The 22,140-nt window shown below is 36.6% G+C and overlaps 1 protein-coding gene across 1 annotated transcript in view; it reads right to left on the bottom strand.

Annotated features, from left to right (window-relative positions):
* Positions 1 to 22,140, bottom strand: part of SPON1 (spondin 1) — a 401,779-nt gene that overhangs the window by 61,305 nt on the left and 318,334 nt on the right. Inside the window, exon 7 of the mRNA XM_044680980.1 lies at positions 3,862 to 3,926. Coding sequence (XP_044536915.1) covers positions 3,862 to 3,926 — 65 coding nt within the window. The remainder of the gene's footprint in view (positions 1 to 3,861; positions 3,927 to 22,140) is intronic.

Consider the following 22,140-nt stretch of genomic DNA (forward strand, 5'->3'; position numbering starts at 1 on the left):
CCTCTACCATTTTACAGAAGAGACAAGTGAGGTCCCAGGAAGTAAAGAGACTCATCTAAGGTCATCCAGATAATAAGATAGCACAAGGAGAATGACTTAACCTAAATACTTCAAACTGTGATTTGAGAAAAATTGGAAGGTAGCCCATCCCAACAGGTACTTCAACCAAAGATCTATTTATAAAGCTTTATTATAAAAAGACTATTTAAGAAATTCTCCATGAGTTCATTTGGATGAAGCTGGCTGTGATCTTTATAAATTTAAATGTTGTGTTTTTGGAGATGGACCTAGCACCATTTTGAATAGTTGTTTTCAGATGGGTTTTTAAGGGTTTTTTAAGTTCCTGCTTATGGTGAGAAGGTAATCCTGGGTTCTCAAGGCTGTGATAATAGCGAATGGGTTTTGGCAAATCCTAGAAACCTGAAAACGCTTTCAATACAGACTTGGAAGTAGACTACATGTTATGGTCCAAGAATCAATCTAGTTAATGTCAGATTGGCTCATCACCAGGGGGACCACAGAGTGGTAAATATTTTTGCCTTAGGAACCTTTTTTTCTTTCTTAAGAAACAAACGAACAAACAAACTGCATACCTTCACTTTTCACATCAATATTGTGTATTGGTTCCAAGGCAGAAGAGCAATAAGGACTAGACAATGGGTGTTAAGTGACTTGCCCAGGGTAACATAGCTAGGAAGTGTCTCAGGCTAGATTTGAACTCAGAACCTCCCATCTCTATGCCTGGCTCTCAATCCACTGAGTCCTAGTTACTTCCATAACTTTCTTTTTTTTCTTTAATACATTAAATGTCCCTATCTTGTTCAGGCAGGAAGTATAGTGGTTATTACTCTTAGGCTTGATCTCTCTCTTTGATCAGCATAGAAGATTTAACCTCCTCCATTTCTTACCAGGCCCTGTTGGTTTCCCATTGCTGGAAATGTATCTTTTTGATCCCAAACTGAGTGAAGGTGCCTGATTGGCTTGAGTCCTACTACAGCTCAACCCTTCCAAGCTCAATCCATCCACCAACCTCAGCCTTCCCTTGTCACCGCCATTATAGACACATGCTAGGTCATAGCAACCTACAAAAAACCAACTATCAACCAAGTAAGAGAGGAATCTCAATTTTCATCAAAGGAAGGAATAACCACATTGATTAAATCAGCGATCTTTGGAGTATCAAAATATCATACTAATGAATTTGTCCATATGAAGAACACAAGTTCAGACTAACGAGTGTCCTTGGTCCAAATTTGATGGTGGACAAATTTAAGAGCTAGGAAACCATTCAGTAAGATATATAGCTCATATTATCTTAACTCTGGATCTCTGCTCCCCAATGCAAATAAGTTATGGTTTCACTATGAAATAGTTTTTGGGAAGGGCTGATAGGGTTGGCATTTGTGAGGTAGAATTTCAGTAAATCTCTGACAAGATTAGCAACTGTACTTTTTACTCTCATGGTACAAGGATTCTAGAAAAGCATTTGATTAGAATAAGAACATAGGTGTTGCCAGAATCCAGGGGCAAAGTTGAAGGAATGAGGGTTTATAAAACATTGTGAAGGGTATGATTGGGGATATTGAATTTAAAGGATCACCCTAGTGCAAATATCAATAACATGGAAATAGTTCCTGATCAATGACACATGTAAAACCCAGTGGAACTGTGCATTGGCTATGGAAGGCAGTTGGGGGGTTGGGAGGGAAAAAACATGAATCTGATAACCATGGAAAAATGTTCTAAATTAATTAATTAAATGAAATTTTTAAAAATTACCCAAAACAAACAAAAAAACATTGTGAAGGATGTAGTTGCTAGTAATCTCATGACACAGACTCATAGCATCAAAACCTTGGTGCTCTCTGTACCCAGGATGTCAAGAAAATTGCAGCATGGCTCAGCACACAAAATTTCTCCAAAGATGCACACAACACAAGGGAACACAAGCATACATGTAAAACAGATAAAGTCACCCAGTGCTTTCAAGTAGAAGCTTAATGGGCCAATCTGTAAACAGCAACAAAAAGCAAGGTGACTTCTAAGGTCTATTTCCACTCTAAATTTATGATGCTATGATTCTAGGGTTAATTAATATGCTGACTATGGAACCTTAACATGAGAGAGAAGGCATAATATTCCTTGGGGTTATTGGCAGTAGTTGTTGCCTAATTGCTCCTCCAGTTCATCTGCCCTGTATTCCTTATTGTGATAAGGCTTAATATTAATCAATCGAGTGACTCTAGACCAGTGGTTCCCAAACTTTTTTGGCCTACTGCCCCCTTTCCAGAAAAAATATTACTTAGCCCCCAGGAAATTAATTTTTTTAAATTTTAATAGCAATTAATAGGAAAGATAAATGCACCTGTGACCATCACCTGGATCACTGCAGCATCCACCAGGGGGCGGTGGTGCCCACTTTGGGAATCACTGCTCTAGACCATCAAAATGTATTAGATTTCCCTCTCCCCCTCCAATCTGCTTAAAAAAAATAATTGTACTAAAAGATTCTTTTCAGTTGTTGTGGGATTACATATATAAAGGACAGTAGGGTCACATAAACATAAATTTTATAACTGCCAAGTTTAAGAGGCTGATAATATTTTAATTATTCTGCCAAAGTAAATATTGAATAGCAGTGGGAGGAGGATATACACGTTTTCATCTTTTGGCCAAATGAAATCACCTCTGTGAGACAACTAAAAATTCCTAAACCAAAGTTTGGTAAATGGAATTATGCTGTAAAAGCATTCAGTTGCCTTGCTATTGAAGTGGGAATACTCTTATCAACTGAAGAATGGTCCCATTTTAAGTGGTTTGTAAAACTAGCTTTTCTTTTTTAGATTGCCTTAGAGCCAGGACATTTCTGAATAAGATATAAAGTAAGAAAGAGATTTTTCTGGTGGAAAGGAGGCCCTGAAAGCAATTGGGTGTGGGATGAATGAGAAACAGCATGGGGGAGTAAAAAGAATTCTGAACTTGGAGTCAAGAGACATGAGTTTCAGTTCTGTTTCCAACACTTACTAGCCACTTAACATCTTCAAGCCTCTATTTTTTTCTATTTGTTAAATGAGAAAAATAATACAGAGACTACCTACTCTCAGAGAGTTGTAGCAAAAATGCTTTAAGTGAAAGGTTGTTCAGTCATTTCTCAGTCATGTCTGACTGTCCATGATCCCATTTGGGATTTTCTTTGCAAAGATACTACAGTTTTTTGTCATTTCCTTCCTTCTCCTGCTCATTTTACAGATAAGAAACCGAGACTAACAACATTAAGTCACTTGCCCAAGGTTACACAGTTAATAATTGTTTGAGGTCATATTGAAACTCCCAAAAATTCGTTTTCCTGACTCCAGACCCAGAACTCTAGCCACTTAGCTCCACAATTAAGTGATATAAACATGAATTAATATAAGCTCAAGAATTTAATATACCTACATAGGGCTAAAGAATAAGTTTAGCCTCATAAAAAATAATTGCTTAATAGCAAAAAACCCAAAAATTTAATTTAAAAAACAAAAAGAAATATGTTTAAGTCAAGAAAGAATAATTGGCAAAGACAAGAAGGAGTGTCACACTGGTCTTAGTAGAGCCCTCTGTCTTATTTAAAACTATAATTAGATGAGAAATATTGGCTGAGCCTGAGTTCCTGCTATGAAATCCAGGAGGAGGGTCTTCATACATACTTGTATAAATCCAACCCCATTATCACTTCCTGACAGGTGTTACTGACTGTAAAAAAGTCAGGAGGCTTTCGCTGCAGCTTATTGATTTTCTTCCAGCACCGTGTGGAGAAGGGTCTGTTCTGTGACATTGAAAACTAGATGGTACAAAGGAAGGCATAGTCTGCTCCTGACTTACACATTGAGAGGCTGCCAGGCTGGCCACTGTGCTTTGGCTTTAATGACGGTGAGAACCTCATCGCTCTGGAAAAAAAAAAAAGAGACCAAAAACAAAGTCATTAAGGACCTGCATCCCAAGAATAAGATTGCTTTGTTACCATTACCCTCTACAATTACCCTGGGAAGATCATATATAATGAACATTCTCTCTCTTGACCATGACCTCCCTGATGCTCCCTCTCTCATTGGTGAAGAAATATTTCAACATTCCTTAGTTCCCATCACTCTTTCCTTAATTTACCTCCCCAGTAAATCCTGAATACCAGAGACTAACCTATGTGATGGTTCTCTGTATAGGACAATCTCATCTCCTACCCTGACCCTTCTTACCTCTGCCTCTTGGGATTCTTAACTCACAAGCTCTGGTGGAGTGTCACTTCCTACATGAAGTATAATCTCCCCAAGAGTTAGTACTCTGCTTCAAAAATTATTTAATATTTATTTACCATATGTGTATCCAATAGACTTTAAGCTCCTTGAGTGCAGGAACTCAATTTTTGTCTTTATATCCCCAGCACCTAGCATAATACCTAATAGGTGCTTAATTAATCATCAAAGTCAATTTAATTGAAGTGAAATGAAGGAGTCTAGGGGATCCCTCCTATATTGAAGCTCAGTGATTAGAAAAAAAGAGCTTTTAAATAAAAATAACTTTCCCCAACTGGTAGTTGAAATCCAGATAGAAGATAAACTTGAGGAGAAAATCATCTGTTTCCCATTTCCTTTCAAATTAAATCCTAGCATGGATCAGAGAATCACTGATCTAGAGCTGTAAAGGGTCTCAGAGGCCACTGATTCTAACAACCTAATTTTACAATTGAGTAAACTGATGGTGCAAATAGTTGACACAGAAGATAGAATGGTGACCTCAATGTTACTATTATTTATTTTATTTTCATTAGTCATCTTTCTGCCTTGAAATCAGCTGCTCAACCAATATCCTTTTTACCATGATCAAGGCACAATTCCCAAAGGAGGACCTTTGCCTCCTTACTCACCAATATGGTTGGGTATTTCCTGTAGTTCCAACTCCAGGAGAAACTTCCATATAGCTTCTCATTTTTATGCCTTGTACCCAATGGAAAACTCACTTCTTCATGCCTTACTCATAGTGTCCAAAAGCCGAATCATCTTTACAACTGTCAATAATCTCTCCTGTGATTAGATTCTAGATAGAGTTAACTAGAAGATTTATAATTAACATTTCTATAGAACTTATGATGTCTGCTAAGTGTTTCCAGTTATCTTATTTGATCCTCACGATAACCCTGTTTGATAGGTACTATTAGGATCTCCACTTTACAGACCAGGAAACTGAGCAAACAGAGGTTCAATGATTCGCCCAAGGTTACCTATCCAGTCAATATCTGAATCTCAATTTCAACTCAGGGCTTCTAGACTCCAAGCTCAGAGCCTTTTTCACTGGGGCACCATCTAATTGCCTCAGATCAGGTCAGGAAAACCCAAGTTCAGATTCTACCTTGGATGCTTATAAGTTGTATAACTGGGCAAGTCACTTATATTTTATCAGCCTCAGTTTCCTCACAGAGGTAATGACAACTACCACCTAGAGTTGGTAAGAGGATACACTAGTTGATAAAAATGAATGTGAAGTGTTTTGAAACCTTAAAAAACATATACATGCTAAGCTATCCTCTTCCTCATCATTATCAAGGTCACACAGGTAGTAAGTCTTCATTTGGCTTGAAATGAAAACATCAGACATCAGACACACATCATCCTAAAATCAAATTGCATCTTTGTGGATTATCTATAGTGTTTCTCTGCCTCTTCCCCCAAACCCTGTCTATTCCATTAGAATGGAAAAATGGAAGTTAACTTGAGCAGCTATTCACAGGCAATACCACTGATGCTTGTAATGATAATTTGGCTTTTAGTTACTACTAGCAAGGCATGAAGAAGTGAGTTTTCCACTGTGTACAGAGTCTAAAAATGAGAAGCTGTGTGGAAGTTTTTCCTGAAATCAGAAGGACAGGAAATACCAAACCATACTGGTGAGCGAGGAGGCAAAGGTGCCTCCTTTGGGAATTGTCCCTTGATCCCAGTGAAAGGTGTATTGATTGAGCAGCTGATTTTTAAGGCAGAAATATGATGAAGCAATATATAAGCAATACTCTCAGCACACAGCCATATCTACTGCTTAACTATATCAGCTGAAGGAGGACAAGTTTATTACATGTATAACTAGGATCTGGCCCAGACCCAGACCAGTAAAGATGGAGTGCAAGACATTGGACTAGCTCCTAGGAGACAGGAGTGATCAATCAATCACCATTTATTTTGTGACTACTGTCAGGTACTGTGCTAAGCATTTTACAAATATTTTTTCACTTGATTTTCTCAATGTCTTTAAGAAATAGGTACTAATATAATACCCATGTTACATAGGATGAAATTGAGGTAGACAAAGGGAAAGTGATTCATTCAGGGGCATGCAGCATCTGAGGCTAGATTTGAATTCAAGTCTTCTTGATGTCAGGTCCACTGCTCTAACTATTGGGCTACCTAGCATTGGCTTCATAGCCAGAATTGTGTGCCTCTTTACATTTAACTGACTGATGGACAGCTGCTTACTGTTTCATTAGTGTCCAGGGGTAGATTTTATTCGCCTATAGAAGGCACGCCTTGAAGTTAGGTGAGAGGGAAGATCTGGTGGTTTGTCTTCCATCCAAGAATTTTGGCCTGTTTCATCTATCCTTTTCAGTTTTAATTGTAGGGATTGGATTCCTTGCCCTGAGAGTTCAAGCCATGGGAATGTGGAGCTCAGGAAGGCAGATGAAAAGCTGCAGTCAGCCTTGCACAGAAATCCTGAGGAACCAGGGTCCTGGGACACAAACTCAAGGTGGGGAGAGTACTTTGAATTTGCAACTCTGTGGGAGTAATTGCTACATAGAATCTGAATTAAATTGGATACCAAATCCCTCTCTTCTTCCTCAGCACAAAGGATGCATTATGGCCCCTTAGGGGTTAGGGGAAAATTATTTATACTTGTTTTACTATTCCTCTGGAACAAGTATTTGTAAAAATGTTTATTTTTTTTGCAAAAGCTAATCTGACTTTTAAGTAGTTAGACAGAAATTTCCTAAAACTGGGGGAATACAATCAATAGATGCTTAAGATAATGGTCCTGGAGAACCCTGGGGCGAGGATGAAATATAACATTCCTGACTTGCAGACAGTGAGGGCCAAAGTAAGCCCCATTACATTTATTATCCCAAACAACATATAATCTCAAAAGCCATGTAATAGTTAGAGCACTAGACTTGGAGTCAGGAAGACCTGACTCCTCATCTCATCACCTCAGATGCTTATTAGCTATATGACCCTAGGTTAGTGACTTAACTTCCTTGGGTTTCAGTTTCCTAATTTATAAAATGAAGGGTTAGAATCAACACCCTTTAAGGTCCCTTTCAGTTTAAAAATCTATAGTTCTATTTCAATTCATATTATAGAATGCATCTCAGGATTTTTAAAAATAATAAAAGACCATACCAATTATATCTAGCTTGGTCTATGCTGAAATAAGTTTGTCTTCCTTGACTAAGAACTGGAGGGGCAGTGGCTGAGCTCTTTCATTATTTGCTGTTACACACAAGTCAGTTTTACTTCACTGACTATACATCATTTTAGTAACAACTAATTTTCTTTGGCCTGATAAGATTAGTCATGTTTAAAAATTAGCAGTGCTTTGAGAGACTTGCTGGAGCTCCTGCTTTTTTTTAAGGTTACAGTTGTCAGATATCTGAATCTTGAAACCAACGAACAAATTCTGGTGCATCTAAAGGTAAATTTAAAAAATGAGGGCCAATAGTGTTTTTTTAAGTCCCAGAAAATTCTTACATCAGCTGATTTTCAATTTGTTGGAAGTGTAATAAGTCCAAGAGCCAAATAAGACACGGGACCAACAAGAAATTTCTGTCATGGAATCTATCAACTAAGAATATTCTTGGTCATCTTATGCTTCCCATAGGAGTCATTCCTAGAAAGCCATTTAAGGGAATTAGAAACTCACAACTCACTTACATGGTTTTCTTTTGAAAATTCTGTTTGTGGCACTTTCCTATTGAAACTACAATTAAAATGAGAACCTCAGACCATAAATTCCTGATAACTGATCATGTGGAGCATAAGATTTCAGGCATGACAAGAAGACTTCTATCCCAAGCCAAAATGGGACTCATTCAATGATGCCTAGAAACCTAATATTATAGCATCATTCATTCAATTTCAGATCCTATTCTCTGTTTCAGTACCCCTGGGAGGAATAACAGGCCAAGCCTTCACAGACATTTACACCTCAGTGTGAATAACTGTCATATTCTGTACAGATAACATGTTTCCATAGAGGGAGAGTGAAGATGCAAGGCAACTGGGCATAGGATGGAGAAATCAAGTACCAATGGCAATAAAAAAACAAGAATATAATTCATTTGTTGTAAGATGTTATCTGATTAATAATTTATGGTTGCAAAGCACTTTCATATGCATTATTTTCACTTGATCCTTATGGACAACACTGGGTAGTTATCAGGCTAAGTGTTAAATATTGTATTTTTTTTTATACTAAAGGAAATTGAAGTCCATGGAAGTTCAGTGAGTTTCCCAAAATCACAACCATCAAGGTGACAGAGTTGGAATTGTGATACATGTTCTTGGACTCTACCCCCAATGCTCAATTACATCACAATGTGGACTAAGGCTAGCACTAGATGACAGTACCTACAATGTCATCTTATCAGTTTACTTACATGCTCTACTTGCAAGGATCTTACTTCAGAGGACCATTTCTGGGGCTACATATGTCCCAACTAAAAACAATTCCTGAGAGAGGTTTCTATCACTTTCATTTCTCTCCCTCCATTTCCTCCACAAAAATGATAATAAAGAAAATCAAGGATATTCTTGGGATTATTGCCATTTAAAATGAAACTTCATTTTTAGGTTTTTGTCAACATTTAGAAAGATCACTAAGGAAATCTCTTTTTTAAAAAAAATCTACTGCATGGTCCAGGTTAGGTCATATCTTAAAATTGAGATCTCTTTGACAGGAAAAATTGCATAACTATTCACTTATAAACAATATTAATCAGGCTAGACTTGGGTTTTATGCAAACTAAACTTGAAGGGGAAATCTATATTATGACCAAAATGATAATTAAACAATATTTTTAAACAACTGTGATTTTATCAGTATGGATTCTCCCTCCACTGACACAAATTACAACCTCTCTGAGCCTTAGCAGATGGCCTCTGGGTTTATGTGGTTGGGAAAAAATCATCTCCTATTGATCAACCTGTTGGTTATGAGATATTCAACTTAAATTACTCCTTGGATGACACACATATAGAACAATGTGAAATTTAATTTTGAAGTCTTTCCAATTTAGTAGGACCTGCTAGAGTTTTCATTTCACCAGCAAAGCCTTTGACAACCAAAGCTCACCTTTGTGCCATAGCAGGACATCAAAGAAAGATATTTTATGTTTGACAAGCTGTAACAAATGGAAGACGTGGCAATTACTTGTTCATCATTGTGCTAAAACTGTTAAAAACCCAACAAAAGCAAACCTAATTAAGCCTATAATAGTTAGGGCTCCTATCCCTTGTCCTAGACCTAGGAGAGGGGAAAGGTCTTCAGATAATGAATGATGAAGAGGGTAATAAAAAAGGGATTTGAGATCAAATAGGTTTGAGGTTCTGAGAATAATAGCTCCATGTCTGCTTTTAGAATTTATCAGAGCAACAGCTGTCCCAGAGAACTATCCAAGGTACTTGATTGACTTCCTTCAGTTCTTCACACCAGTCTCCACCTCTTTTTATTTACCTATGGCTTCTCCCTGCAATGAACCTCACCCTCATAATTTTAATTATTCCTGATACTTATGACCTGGTCTGATTCATGCTTTGCCTATCCTGGATTACCTATTTATCATTACTACCTGACCTACAGAGGTCATAACTAAAATTCTTTTAGCTGGGTCTGTGAACTGTTTTTGGATTTAACTTTTTTTCTACATAGATGTAAGAAAAATGTCCATCCATTTCCACAATTACAAAATAAGTTTTATTTACAAAAGACCCTGAATGTAAAATATCTTGAAAGCTTAAAGAGTTCACATGGTTCCTAATAAATTCCTTATCCAAATACTAGTTCATCACAAGACAAAGAGACAATGATGGCTGGAATGGTTGCTAAATATATTCTAGAAGTATTTTTTTTTAAATTTTTCTATTCAGAATGAATCATCTCCTTTCCATGGAGAGGTAGTTTGCTCTCTCCCCAATGGTATTTTTGGCAGTATCCAAAGAGAATTGCCATGATCTGAGAGTTCTATTGTTTGCCTGGACCATGAAATAGACTTTCATTAACATGACTGGGTCTTTGCCTCATAGTTAACCACAAAACTTTGCCTTTTTCTTCTACAAAGTCAACATTAACTTTATTAAGTAAATTACATTTACTTATACATTTTGTATTATATTTATATATAATTATATTAAGTATAAATTATTATTAATTATATAATTTATAAATTATTTATATTAAAATTATAACATTATAATTTTAAATTATATTAAGTAAAATAAGTGTCTCAGAGCTCAGGGATGGGGGGATCAAAACAGAAAATTGACATGCCTTTTGACCAGTAATTTGTACCTCTGTCTTAAATTTAAACATCTCTCTGGCCTGCATAACTCCCAAAGATTGTCATTTTTTCTCTCTCTCTGAGTGCTGAATAGTTTGGTCTCTGCTTCAGACCTACTGGAAAGAATATAACCAATATTGCATAAATAAGCATCAAGAGAAAAAAATCCAAATTTTCCAGGTCCTCCAATCTGTGATTAAGGTTTAGCTTCTCCTCTGTTTCCCCCACCCCCATGGAGTAGCTTTAACTCCTTCCTTTTTGCTTAATGTCTTTACACACAACAACAATAAGCAATTGAGAGCCCAAAACTTAGCAATCAGAAGGAGAAAAAAGAAATTGTTACTAGATGATTAGATATGAAGCACTCAAAATTATTTCATCTCAAGATTATAATAAAACCTAGATAAAGTGAATGTCATCGCTTTATTTCTTTTGATTTCAAATTAAATACTTTAAAGGCATCTTTTTTCCCCTTCTTAGGTACTTTGCCACAAGATGGCAGTGATGTCATACATAGTTAGAGGAGGTTCAACCCACAGAACTGGAATGAGAATGAAATATCTTTATTGATTATCTCCCTTTATTAAAATTTTACTTTCTAGATTGTGTGCTAAGTTTAACTAAGGTACATAAAGGATAAGCTTGTAAAGAATACGAACTCAAAGCACAATGTGGTGACTTCTAACTGCTATTAATCCTAGCTAAACAATACCCTGCCCTTATTGTCATAATTGATCAGAATGTCTCTTCCCAGTTTGCTGTGAATCCTCTTCTGGGAGTTACACCTCCTCACACTTTGAACACAGCAGGCCAGCTTAGTGGCCTTTATTTGTTCTTCATCTGGAACTGTTAGAAGAGTAGGAGGTCAGTCATTTCAATCAATTATTCAATCAACAAGCTAAAAAAGCAAGGGTGGTATCCTAATACCTTTTCTGCCTACTGGAAATGATTTCTGTAAGGGTAAAGATGAGAAAGTAGTTTGTATAGTAGGAAGAACTGTACCTATTAAAAGAAGTAACGGATTATTATTTGTGGAAGTAATGTGTTTTGCCCTCCAGCACAATGATTCTTAATCTTTTTTCTTGTCATGGACCCCTTTGGTAATCTGGTAAAGTCTATGAACTCTTCCAGAATAATGTTTTTAGAAGCATGAAATAAAATGCATAGGATTATAAATGAAATCAATAGCATTGAAATAAAAATGTAATTTTCCCCGTCCAAGATCACAGACATTCTGTTGGGACAGATTTAGATCCTGACCTCTCTCTGGAAGGTTGTGAACCTCAGGCAAAGGACCCTGGCTTAAGAGAACTCAGAAAAAAAATAATCAAATACCTCATTCACGATGCAGCCCTTGTGCTATCTGAAAGGATCAAGTCTATGTCTCTGATGCTTATTTCCCCAGGATAAGCATCCTTAGTTTCTTCATATGACAGAATTTAGACCTTCTCACTGTCCTTTTGCCTTTTTCTGGATCCTTCCTGGTTTGTTAGTATCTTCTCTAAATATAGTTCTGAAACTTAAGTTTTCCACAGATATTTTGGCCAATGTAAAGGATATCAGAATAACTTCCTTTCATGTTACGAACACCGTGTTCAATTTATGCAGGCAGAGAGAGCACATAATTTTTTAAAAGCAGTTGCATCAAATCTATGACTCATATTAGAAGGGAGAAACTTACTATTTGCTAGGACGTTTTCACAATCCTACGTTCTCAGAAACCACCTACTCAAAACTACCTGGAAACAACAATCTTCTCCATAACAAAATTAATTGGTAAGTGGTCATCTAAGATCTGTTTGAAGAAGAATCCACCAACTCCCCCTTCTACCAAGGCCACCCATTCCAATTTCTTACCTTTCTAAATTTCAATAAGGTTTTCCTGATGTCGATTACAAATCTATATTTTTTGCTCTTTGCTCCTAGGACCAAGCAGGACAAGTCTAATCCCTCTTTCACATAGTTGATAATGCCAAGCCAGATTCCACCACACACAAAGGCAATAACTTTGTAAAAAATGCTTATGTGGTGGGATTTTTGATGTATCGTGGTTAAATTTTATCTTATTGATGTTTATCCAATATTACAGTCAACCTGCATAATTTTAGATTCAAATTCTTGGCAAACAATGCATTGGCTCCTCCTCTCAGCTTGGTGTCATCTGTCAATTCAATAAGCCTAATGATCCATGCCTTTATCCTAATTATGGACAAAAGTAACTGAAAATGAAAAAAAAACACACAGGAGAATATGGCTAAGTAGGGAGCAATGTTTGAAGGAAATTTTTTTTAATTCACCCCAGACAGGAACATTTTCAGCTAAATTTTTACCATCTATCTTAGAATAAGAGATCTGCAGTGGAAAGCAGATATCAATCAGTTCGATAGGATAATTGTTCTTTGCATCCTGCTCGATCTTTTTCTAATGTTTTTCATAAATACTAATTCTCTAATACATTCTGTGAAAAAATGGTACAGGAAAAAGTACACTGACTGAAGTGAAAGGACTTTGTTCAGATCTTGACTCTGATTCTTATTTGTATGTGTCACTTTGGAGTTCTCTCTGATTCTATACTGACGAAGTAACTTTTGGGGAACAAAAAAATCTATTAACAATTCTCCCTGTTAATATTCATTTGGCTGTTCTTTGGCCTTTCATTTCACCCTACATCCCGACTTTGCACAGAACAACCTGTCAAACATCAGCCATGAGTATCCTCTCTGACTCCCTCTGTTTTATTCCTTTTAATACTGATGTGCCCTCTAGGTCTACTTAACAATTTTATTGAAAAAGTTAATCATGCCCCTGCTGCTCAGGGTGTGGAGGAGAGTTTTATTGAAGACCAATATTTATAGATTATATGATAATAGTATAAATAATACAGCGCTCGTACCAATGACAACAATAATGGTAATAATTATGAATAAACGATGAAGTATTTAATCCTTAATTCAGATGCAGGTCATGAACAAGATGAGTGTAAAAATCAATATTTGCTATTGATGAGGACAACAATGCTAAAAGACATGACCTTTCCCTGTTTCACAGATGCCACTGTTCTCTCATGGACCAATGAGGCAGGCAGGGATGGCAAGTCTGATGGTAGCTACAGAAAAGACTGCTGCCTAGTGGCATTTACTCTGGAAGCACCTTGGCAAGCAACGCAAGAGCAAAGCTTTGGGATCAACATCTTAAAGAAGTAATTAGGGGACAGCAGCTAAGTAGCTCATTGGATTGAGAGCCAGGCCTAGAGACAAGAGGTCCTGGGTTCAAATCTGGCCTGATATTTCCTGGCTGTGTGTCTCTGGGCAAGTCACTTAACCACTGTTGCCTAACCCAGATCACTCTTCTGCCTTGGAACCAACAGGCAGAAGGAAAGGCTTTTATTTTTAAAGTAATTAAGATAAATTTCATTAAGATAGGCATGAATAAGAATATATATAACCTGGCAGATGCATCATGGCATAGTGAATAAAGAGCTGACCTCAAAGTCATGAAGATTGTGTTTCTCAGTAAGTCACTTGGGCTCTCAGAGCTGTAGGCAACTAAAACTATAAATTGCAGAGAAGGTACCAATTTGAATTGATAGAATTTTTCATTTGGAGTTTCCCTATACCAATAAAATCACAGTTCTAGTCTCTATCCCGCAATCTGGTAGCTTCTTATATTATATCATTGCTACTGTTATTATTCCAACTGTTAAGTTCAGTTGTTTCTACCTGATGAAAGGGTTGCATGTGTCCATTTTATATACCTTCTTCTTTTTTTTAAACCCTTACCTTCCATCTTAGAATCAATATTGTGCATTAGCTCCAATGCAGAAGAGTAGTAAAGGCTAGGCATTGGGGGTTAAGTGACTTGCCCAGGGTCACACAGCTGGGAAGTGCCTGATACCATATTTGAACCCAGGACCTCCCATCTCTGGGTCTGGCTGTCAATCCACTGAGCCACCCAGCTACTGCCCACTTTTATACCTTCTAAATTTCGTTGTCTTAGGGCAATGGTAACAAACTCAAATAGAAATGGGAGCCACTAAACTGCATGTAAGAGTCCCGTCAGGCTGCATATTGACTTTTAAAAAAACCCACAAATTAACATTATCTGTATTTTATTTTATATTTATTTTACTAAATATTTTCCTATTACATTTTAATGTGGTTCACAATACCTCATAGTATTGTGGCCCAGAGCCAGACATGGGCTACATATTTAACATTTCTGCTCTGGGGAAAGTTTGGACTGTTTTACCTCTAGTTGTGAATCTAAACAGAAGGAGAAATAGTTCCGAGTACATTAAAATAGCCAGAAAGGTTTTTATTCAAGAAAACTATAAACTCAAGGCAAACTAATGAAGAAGACAAATCTAAAGGCAGATTTCCTTTGTGAAAACAGTGGAAGAGAGTTTGGAGTTTCCAGGAGATGAATACATGGGAGAGGCAGGGCAAGAATCTGCAGTTGGAAGCATCCAAGTGACACCCTGACATGTTCTAGGCCCCCCTGAAAGAGTAACCTGCTTGTATAAAAGAAACTATTTTAAATATCCTCCTCCCTCATTTCTCCTTCTCCATCTACCACTTACTACCAATATGACCTTGGGTGTGCCCCCTTCTCCTTTCTTGCCTGCACTTTTTTCATCTCTTCTTTCTTCATCATGTTTGGAGCAGGTGAAATCTATCTAAAGCTTTTTTTCTAGTCTAAATCCTATGATCTTATAGACTACTTTTTAAATTTATGGCAGCGTCTGTTAGCTTGAGAGTCACCTTGATGATCTTTATGTTATAAATTCAAGAGTCGATGTGAGATACAGGACTTCACGGCCCTTCTCTAGGCACAAGACATGATAGACATATGTTTTCAATTTAATGGAATGATATGACAATTCTTCTGACCTTTCTCTAAGTAAATTACTGGGAGTATTATGCAATTTTCCCATATGAGTTGTCATTTTTAGTTGAAAGCACCTAAGAAGAAATGGAATCTGAAAGCCCAGAATTGTGCAATTCTTTCTGTGCAATTGCATTCATCCATTTGTGGGTCTGTGAAAAATCTGCTGTGGATGCATCTTACTGCTTCTGAAATGCCTTAGGGCAGATATAGACGTTCAGATATGGGTCTGTTATACACAATAATTGATGATAAGCTCTTCATCATCTAGCCTGATGCAAGGAATAATGGAGAATTACAGTATCCCAGAAATTCAGAGTTAAAAGCAACCTCAGAGTCCAACTCATACCTGAGCAGTAACCCCATTTACAGCATCCCAATGAAATGATTATCTTTCCTCTGCTTGAAAATTTCCAGTGATGGGGACACATCTCCAAGGGCAACCATTTCCTTTTTGGCCAATTCTAATCATTACTGCTTCCCCCCCCCCACTTCATTTCAAGTTAAAATCTGCTTCTCCATGACTAAATCTATCTACTGGAGTGGGACAGAGCAAATCCAAAATCTTTCTTCCTCAAGAAAACTCTTCAAATTCTTGAATACAGCTTTCATGTCTCTTATAAGTCCTTTCTTCCCTGAGCCAAACATCACTAAACCCCTCCAACTGATCCCATTATGGCATGGTTTCAATGATGGAAATAGGGCCCGATCTATAAATCTGATTACGACAACTCATTTCCATAGTCTACATTGCCTTCCAAAATTAACCAGGAATGGAGCTGATGGAAATAGGGCTCTAACTGCAAATCCAATTACAAGTTATTTCCACAGTCTATACTGCCTTCCAAAATTAATCGGGGAAATCAACGGGATGGAAACCTCATACTTTCACAGTCTATTTTGAGGCAATTATCAAATGCCCTCCAAAGAACAATAAGCTTTTCTGGACAGATACCACTGTAAATGAGGACTGTTATTGTTTCAGACAGACCATATTAATACTAAAATAGTAATCAGGACCAATAAACTTAGTCATTCCTCCAGTTGCAGCAAATACAATCTGGTTCCAGAATCAGAATCATACTTAAATGCAGATATGGAGATCACTCCATCCTCCTTCTGTTGATTTGTTCACTTGTGAACTTTCCTGTTCATTAAACAACGAGCACTTTCAAAACTGAAGTGAGTTGCTAATGAAATAGCAATTTATTTGCATATGGAGATTCATTGCTTTTTCCCAGGAAATCTCAGGCCCAGGTATTTTACCTTTAGTTTTTCCAGCTTGTTATTCAAAATAAGTTAATTACAAAGATATGATACTTCATCAGCTCCTTCCATTAGGGAATTTCACAAATCTTTTGAAAAACTAAATCATCTAGTCTTCAGTGAGATAGACCCTTCCCAAACATGTAATAGAGATTGAAATTTCCATTGAAGTTTTTGGCAAATTGGGTCAAATAAGGTTCCCACGAATTGGCAGCTCTAAAAATAATGCACTGTTTCAATGATTAGGACTGGTTTGAATCAGCTCTACAAGGTGAAATCTTTTTCAGACATGAGGTGCCTTATGAGAAGTTTCAAGAGAGAGTGAGGGATTTGGCCAAACTTATAATAGCCACTTGGAAAAAAAATATATCCTTGCAGGGCATTCATGTTTTCTCTAACTCAGGGGTCTCTGAATGTGGTTCTAGCAAATATTTTGATAACCATATTTCTATATCATTTAGCCTTCTTTATAATCTTATGTATTTTCTTTTCTTTCTTTATTTTTAAAACTCTTACCTTCTGTCTTAGTATCAATACTGCATATTGGTTCCAAGATAGAAAAGTGGTAAGAACTAGGCAATGGGAGTTAAGTGATTTGCCCAGGGTCACACAGCTAGGGAGTGTCTGAGGCCATATTTGAACCCAGGACCTCCCAATTCCAGGTCTGGCTCTCAATCCACTGAACCACCCAGCTGCCCCCTCTGTATTTTCTTTTAAAGAACTTGTTTTTAAATTTATTTAAATTTTTTACTTATTTTAAAGCATTTCAAAACATTGTGAGAAAGGATCATAAACTTCATCAGGCTGCCAAAGGGATTCATGAAAATGAAAATAAAGGTTAAGAGCCTCTGTTTTAACCTTTGGTAGCAACAACACTATCTACCAATTATAGCCTCTTGATTATTAATATCCTGATAAAGGCCTGGTTTGGCCTTTAGATTCCATCTTCTCTCCTGCCCAAACTAGTTTCTTCCTACTTTCCCTAGTGCAAATGAAAATGACTCTTTCCCCTGCTTAGGGAATTTTCTGAATTATTGACATCTTCAGTACCTGACTAAAAAGTACATGATATTGATCTTTTGGGGGGCAAACAAATCAAATCTAAAGAAATCTAGTGATTTGACCATGATCGCAAGTTAGTGGCAAATCTAGAAATAGTAGTCTAGCTCCATTACTCCTAAGAATAATTAAGCAATCCAGTATTCTTTCCACTATGACATGCTGACTCTCTAGGGTCCTGACTTTCTAAAATTTATGTGGGAGCATTTTTAGAGAGAGACAAAAAGACACAGAAACAGATACAAAGACAGAAACAGAGAGAAACAAGAAGAAATGAGAGCAGAGAAAGGAAGAGGAAAGAGAGGAGAGAAGGGGGAAGGGGGAAGGGAGTGAAAGAACAAAAGAGAATGATAAAATACTCATAGGGAAAAAGAACATGGAACTTGTAGTCAGAAACTTTTAAACTGTATCCTGGTTCCTCTACTTCTCAGTGGTGTCACCATGAATAAGCCATCTTATTTCTCTGAGCCTGAGCTTTCTTCATTTAGAAAATAAGGGCAATAAAGACAGGTACGACCTATTTCATTGGCTTGTTATTTGGAAAAAAGTTTACAAACCTTAATGTGAAAAAAATAAACCTTAATGTGCAAGAAGATTATAAGATGTGATGATGAAGACAGTGATGATGATGATGATGATGATGATGATGGTGGAACAAGGGAGTGAGATAGAAAGCATGTATATATACTTCTGAGAGATGAAAAACAGGAAGGAGAAATTACTTGTAGCTGACTGAAGAGGATGCTTACATTTATCTTATTTTGTTTTCAAACTTTTCCCTTTAGGGCAGAATAATCTTTGTTCCATAAAGACAGATCAAGTAGCTTCTGTAGGCTTGGTCAAATGTTGGAGTCCTATAAAAGGTCTGGGGGCATAATAAATATACCTTTTCCTTATCAAAGTTGATAGTTCCCTGAAATCTATATGTATGGGTCCAGGCTAAGAATCCCTTGGTGAGAGACTTATCTTTGTTTCTCTACATATCTAGGATTTTATTCTCTCTCCTCTCTCAATCTGTCTCTCTGTCTCTATCTCTCACACACACAATACACACACAGTCTTCACAGGAACAAAGAACAATGAAACACACATACTCAACCCAAAGAAATGCCATAAACATATTAGTCATGTCTACACATACCACAGGGGAACACAGATGCCCAAGATGGGATCTATTTGTGTAGGTGTCCCTTCTGCTTTCAGCTGTGAATGTGGATGCCATGAGCTCAGAGAAATGGCAAAAGAGAAACTGGTAATAATGAATAAAAGAATCAAATCTTCTCTAAATCATATAACCAGAAATCAAGGGAGCACCCATTATTTGGAAAATAACTGAAGAAATTATGGTATGTGAATAGAATGTAATACTGTTGTGCCATAAAAATGTTGAAAGGGATAGTTTCAAGAGAAGCCTGAGAAGACCTTTATGAATTGAGTGATATAAGTAGAACAAGGAGAACAACATGCTAAATAACAAGAACAATGTAAAAACACACAACTTTGAATATTTATAAAAATCTCGATCAGAACAATGACATGCCACAATTCTAAGAGATTGAAGATGAAATAGGCTATTGACTTCTTGTCAACATTAGATGAGGAAATTAGAGTGCATATAAAGACATATATGTTTTTGGTCATGGTCAATACAGTAACTTGTTTATCTTGACTGCATATTTCTTATCGATATTTTATTTCTTTTCAGTGGAAAATAAAGGTTGAAGGAGAGAAAAATAAATTCTTGTTAGTTGAAAAAAAATTAAAAAGTAAAAAAGTAACCTGCACTCTCCCTACACTGTACTCAATAAAATGGAAAATTAAATTTCTCAGGATTCAAAATGAAAAATATTACCCTCTACTTTGCCCTGAGACCATAACCCTATAGCAGTTATGGCAGAGGAGAGGGATACTAGAAGCAGAATTAGGTTAAGGTGTTAACACTTCAGCAGTGGAAGATGAATTGAATGTATATGCTGATTTGTCATGTCCAAAGCTTTGTATTCAAAGAAACCCTATGATAGAGGTCATGCAAATATTATTATTATTTCCCCCATTTTATAGATGAGGAAAATATCTCAAGGAGTTTAAATAACCAGCTCGATGTCGTCCAGGCAATGATGACAGAGCCATGTTTCAAACCCAGGTCTATAATTCAAAATGCTAAATATTGCTTCCATCCAAAATAATAATAATAATAATAATAATAATAATAATAATAATAATGCCCCCAATGTAAATATGCCAATGAGCCTTGTTGGGACAACCTAGTCAGATGGGACATAGTGAATGTAATCTTACTCCCAAGGCCAAAGACTGGTACAACTCGGACTTCTCAATCCATAGATAAGGACCAAATTGTCATTTACTGCTCAGTCCTGATTGGTGTGAATAATGAATCCTCTGAGGTAGCTGCATTATTTGAATTCACACTGCATATTTCTATATCTTATATAATAATTTTGAATAATGTAGATTAAAAAACTCTCACTTTCTATCTTAGAATCAATTCTAAAACAGAAGAACGGCAAGGACTTGGCAATCAAGATTAAGGGACTTGATAGGCCACACAGCTGAGAAGTGTCTGAGGCCGGATTTGAGCCCAGAACCTCCCAACTCCAATCTGGTGCTCTCTCCACTGTGCCACCTAGCAGTCTCTGAATAATGCAAATTTGAATTCATGTGACCACTTGAGGGGATTCATTATTTGAACTAATAGTTACTTATCAGTATATTATACATGATTACTTTTGCCAGTATATGCTCCAGGCTTGCCTCTAGTAACATTATTTCCCCTGAATTCCTCATTTTGATGTATTATTTCTTTTAAGTGGACAATACTCATGATCTTTTTCAACTCTATATTTTTTTCTGGGATTAAATATTCCCAGAATAAATCATGGAAGTAACCCATGCTAATAATGAAAGGGTCATCGTTTTTTTTTTCTTTTCTTAAAGAATCATATCATATAAATTTATACACCAGCTAGTCTAACCCCCTCACTTTAGAACTGGCTGTAGTCACAAAATGAACCAGTGATAGAGCCACAACTTGGACCCAAATCCTCTAATGACTATTTCAGTGCCCTTTCCACTACTTCATCATAACCAGGTCTTTATTTCCAAGCAGCACATCTATCTTCCACGGCATATAACAACTGCCAAATGCAAAAAGTACAGAATAAAAAGCTTATAAGTTTGAAGATTCATCCTAGCAAAATCTTTTTTCCATTTCTATTCTAATTTGCCATTTTTTCTTTATCCAGGAGCTAAAAGCTATGGCTCTGAATGGAACCGATTATTATTATTATTTTTCCATTGTAAGTCAGAAAGATGTGAGCATTACCATTTACAGCAAAATGTGTGAGATATTTGGGGAATTACTGAAACAGTCTGATTCCATTACTGCTGTTATCAGGATGATACACTTCTCTGTATAGAAGTGTCCTACTGTGAACAAACCTGATAACTGAGGATGAATAAAGAAAGAGTGACAGAGTCTTATCAGAACAGCATCAGGATTGTGAAAACTCAAAATGAGCTGATGCTGGTAATGAATGCTAAGGACAACAAAAGGCTTAAAAACAATATTGAGGTCAAGACAAACATCAAAAAGGATAAGACCAGTGATGGGCCATGGTCTGTAAAGATTGCTTCCAGATCTAAACCTAAATCATAGGATTCAAAATGATGGTACAGAAAATGTAGAAATTACTCACTCTTATCTTATTTTTTTCCTTCAAAAGAGAATGCTCTTTGGGTTTGGAATGGTAAAATAAAAAAGTTAAGAAGATGAAGCCCAAGTAAGGAGATGGCAAGAGAGCAACGAGGTGCCCTAAATGGGTTTAAGATTCTCCACTCTGAATGGGAGAGGTGCTATAAGAATAGGGACTGACAAAAGTCTTGGTCTTTAAAAAGAAAAGAATGGAGTTTTCAAAATCTAGGTCAGTGAACTTTGATTCCTGGCACAAACTGAATAATGTATTATTCAAAAGATAGTTTGAGAACATTCATTCAACAAACATTGTTTGGACTATTTGCAAATCACTGTGCTAGGTTGAGAAGTTACAAAGACACAAATTAAATAGCACTTTGTATTTTGGAGATATGACTCCTATGCAAATAGAAAAGAATGTGAATAAATGTGAATTGAGATCAGAGAAAGTACTAATAGATGTGGGGATAGGATGATATTTGAGCTAAACCTTGATGAAGTCAATGATCCCAAGAGGTTAGTATAAGAAGAGAGTACATCCCAGTCATGAGGAATGGCTTGTGGAAAAGCATAGAAATAAGAGAGTGAGGGGTCAAGTTTAGCTAGTAGTTTAATTTGATTGACATGCTGAATTTACAATGGGGAGTAA

This window comes from Gracilinanus agilis, chromosome 6 (genome assembly GCF_016433145.1).
Source record: "Gracilinanus agilis isolate LMUSP501 chromosome 6, AgileGrace, whole genome shotgun sequence".
In the NCBI taxonomy this organism is placed as follows: Eukaryota; Metazoa; Chordata; class Mammalia; order Didelphimorphia; family Didelphidae; genus Gracilinanus; species Gracilinanus agilis.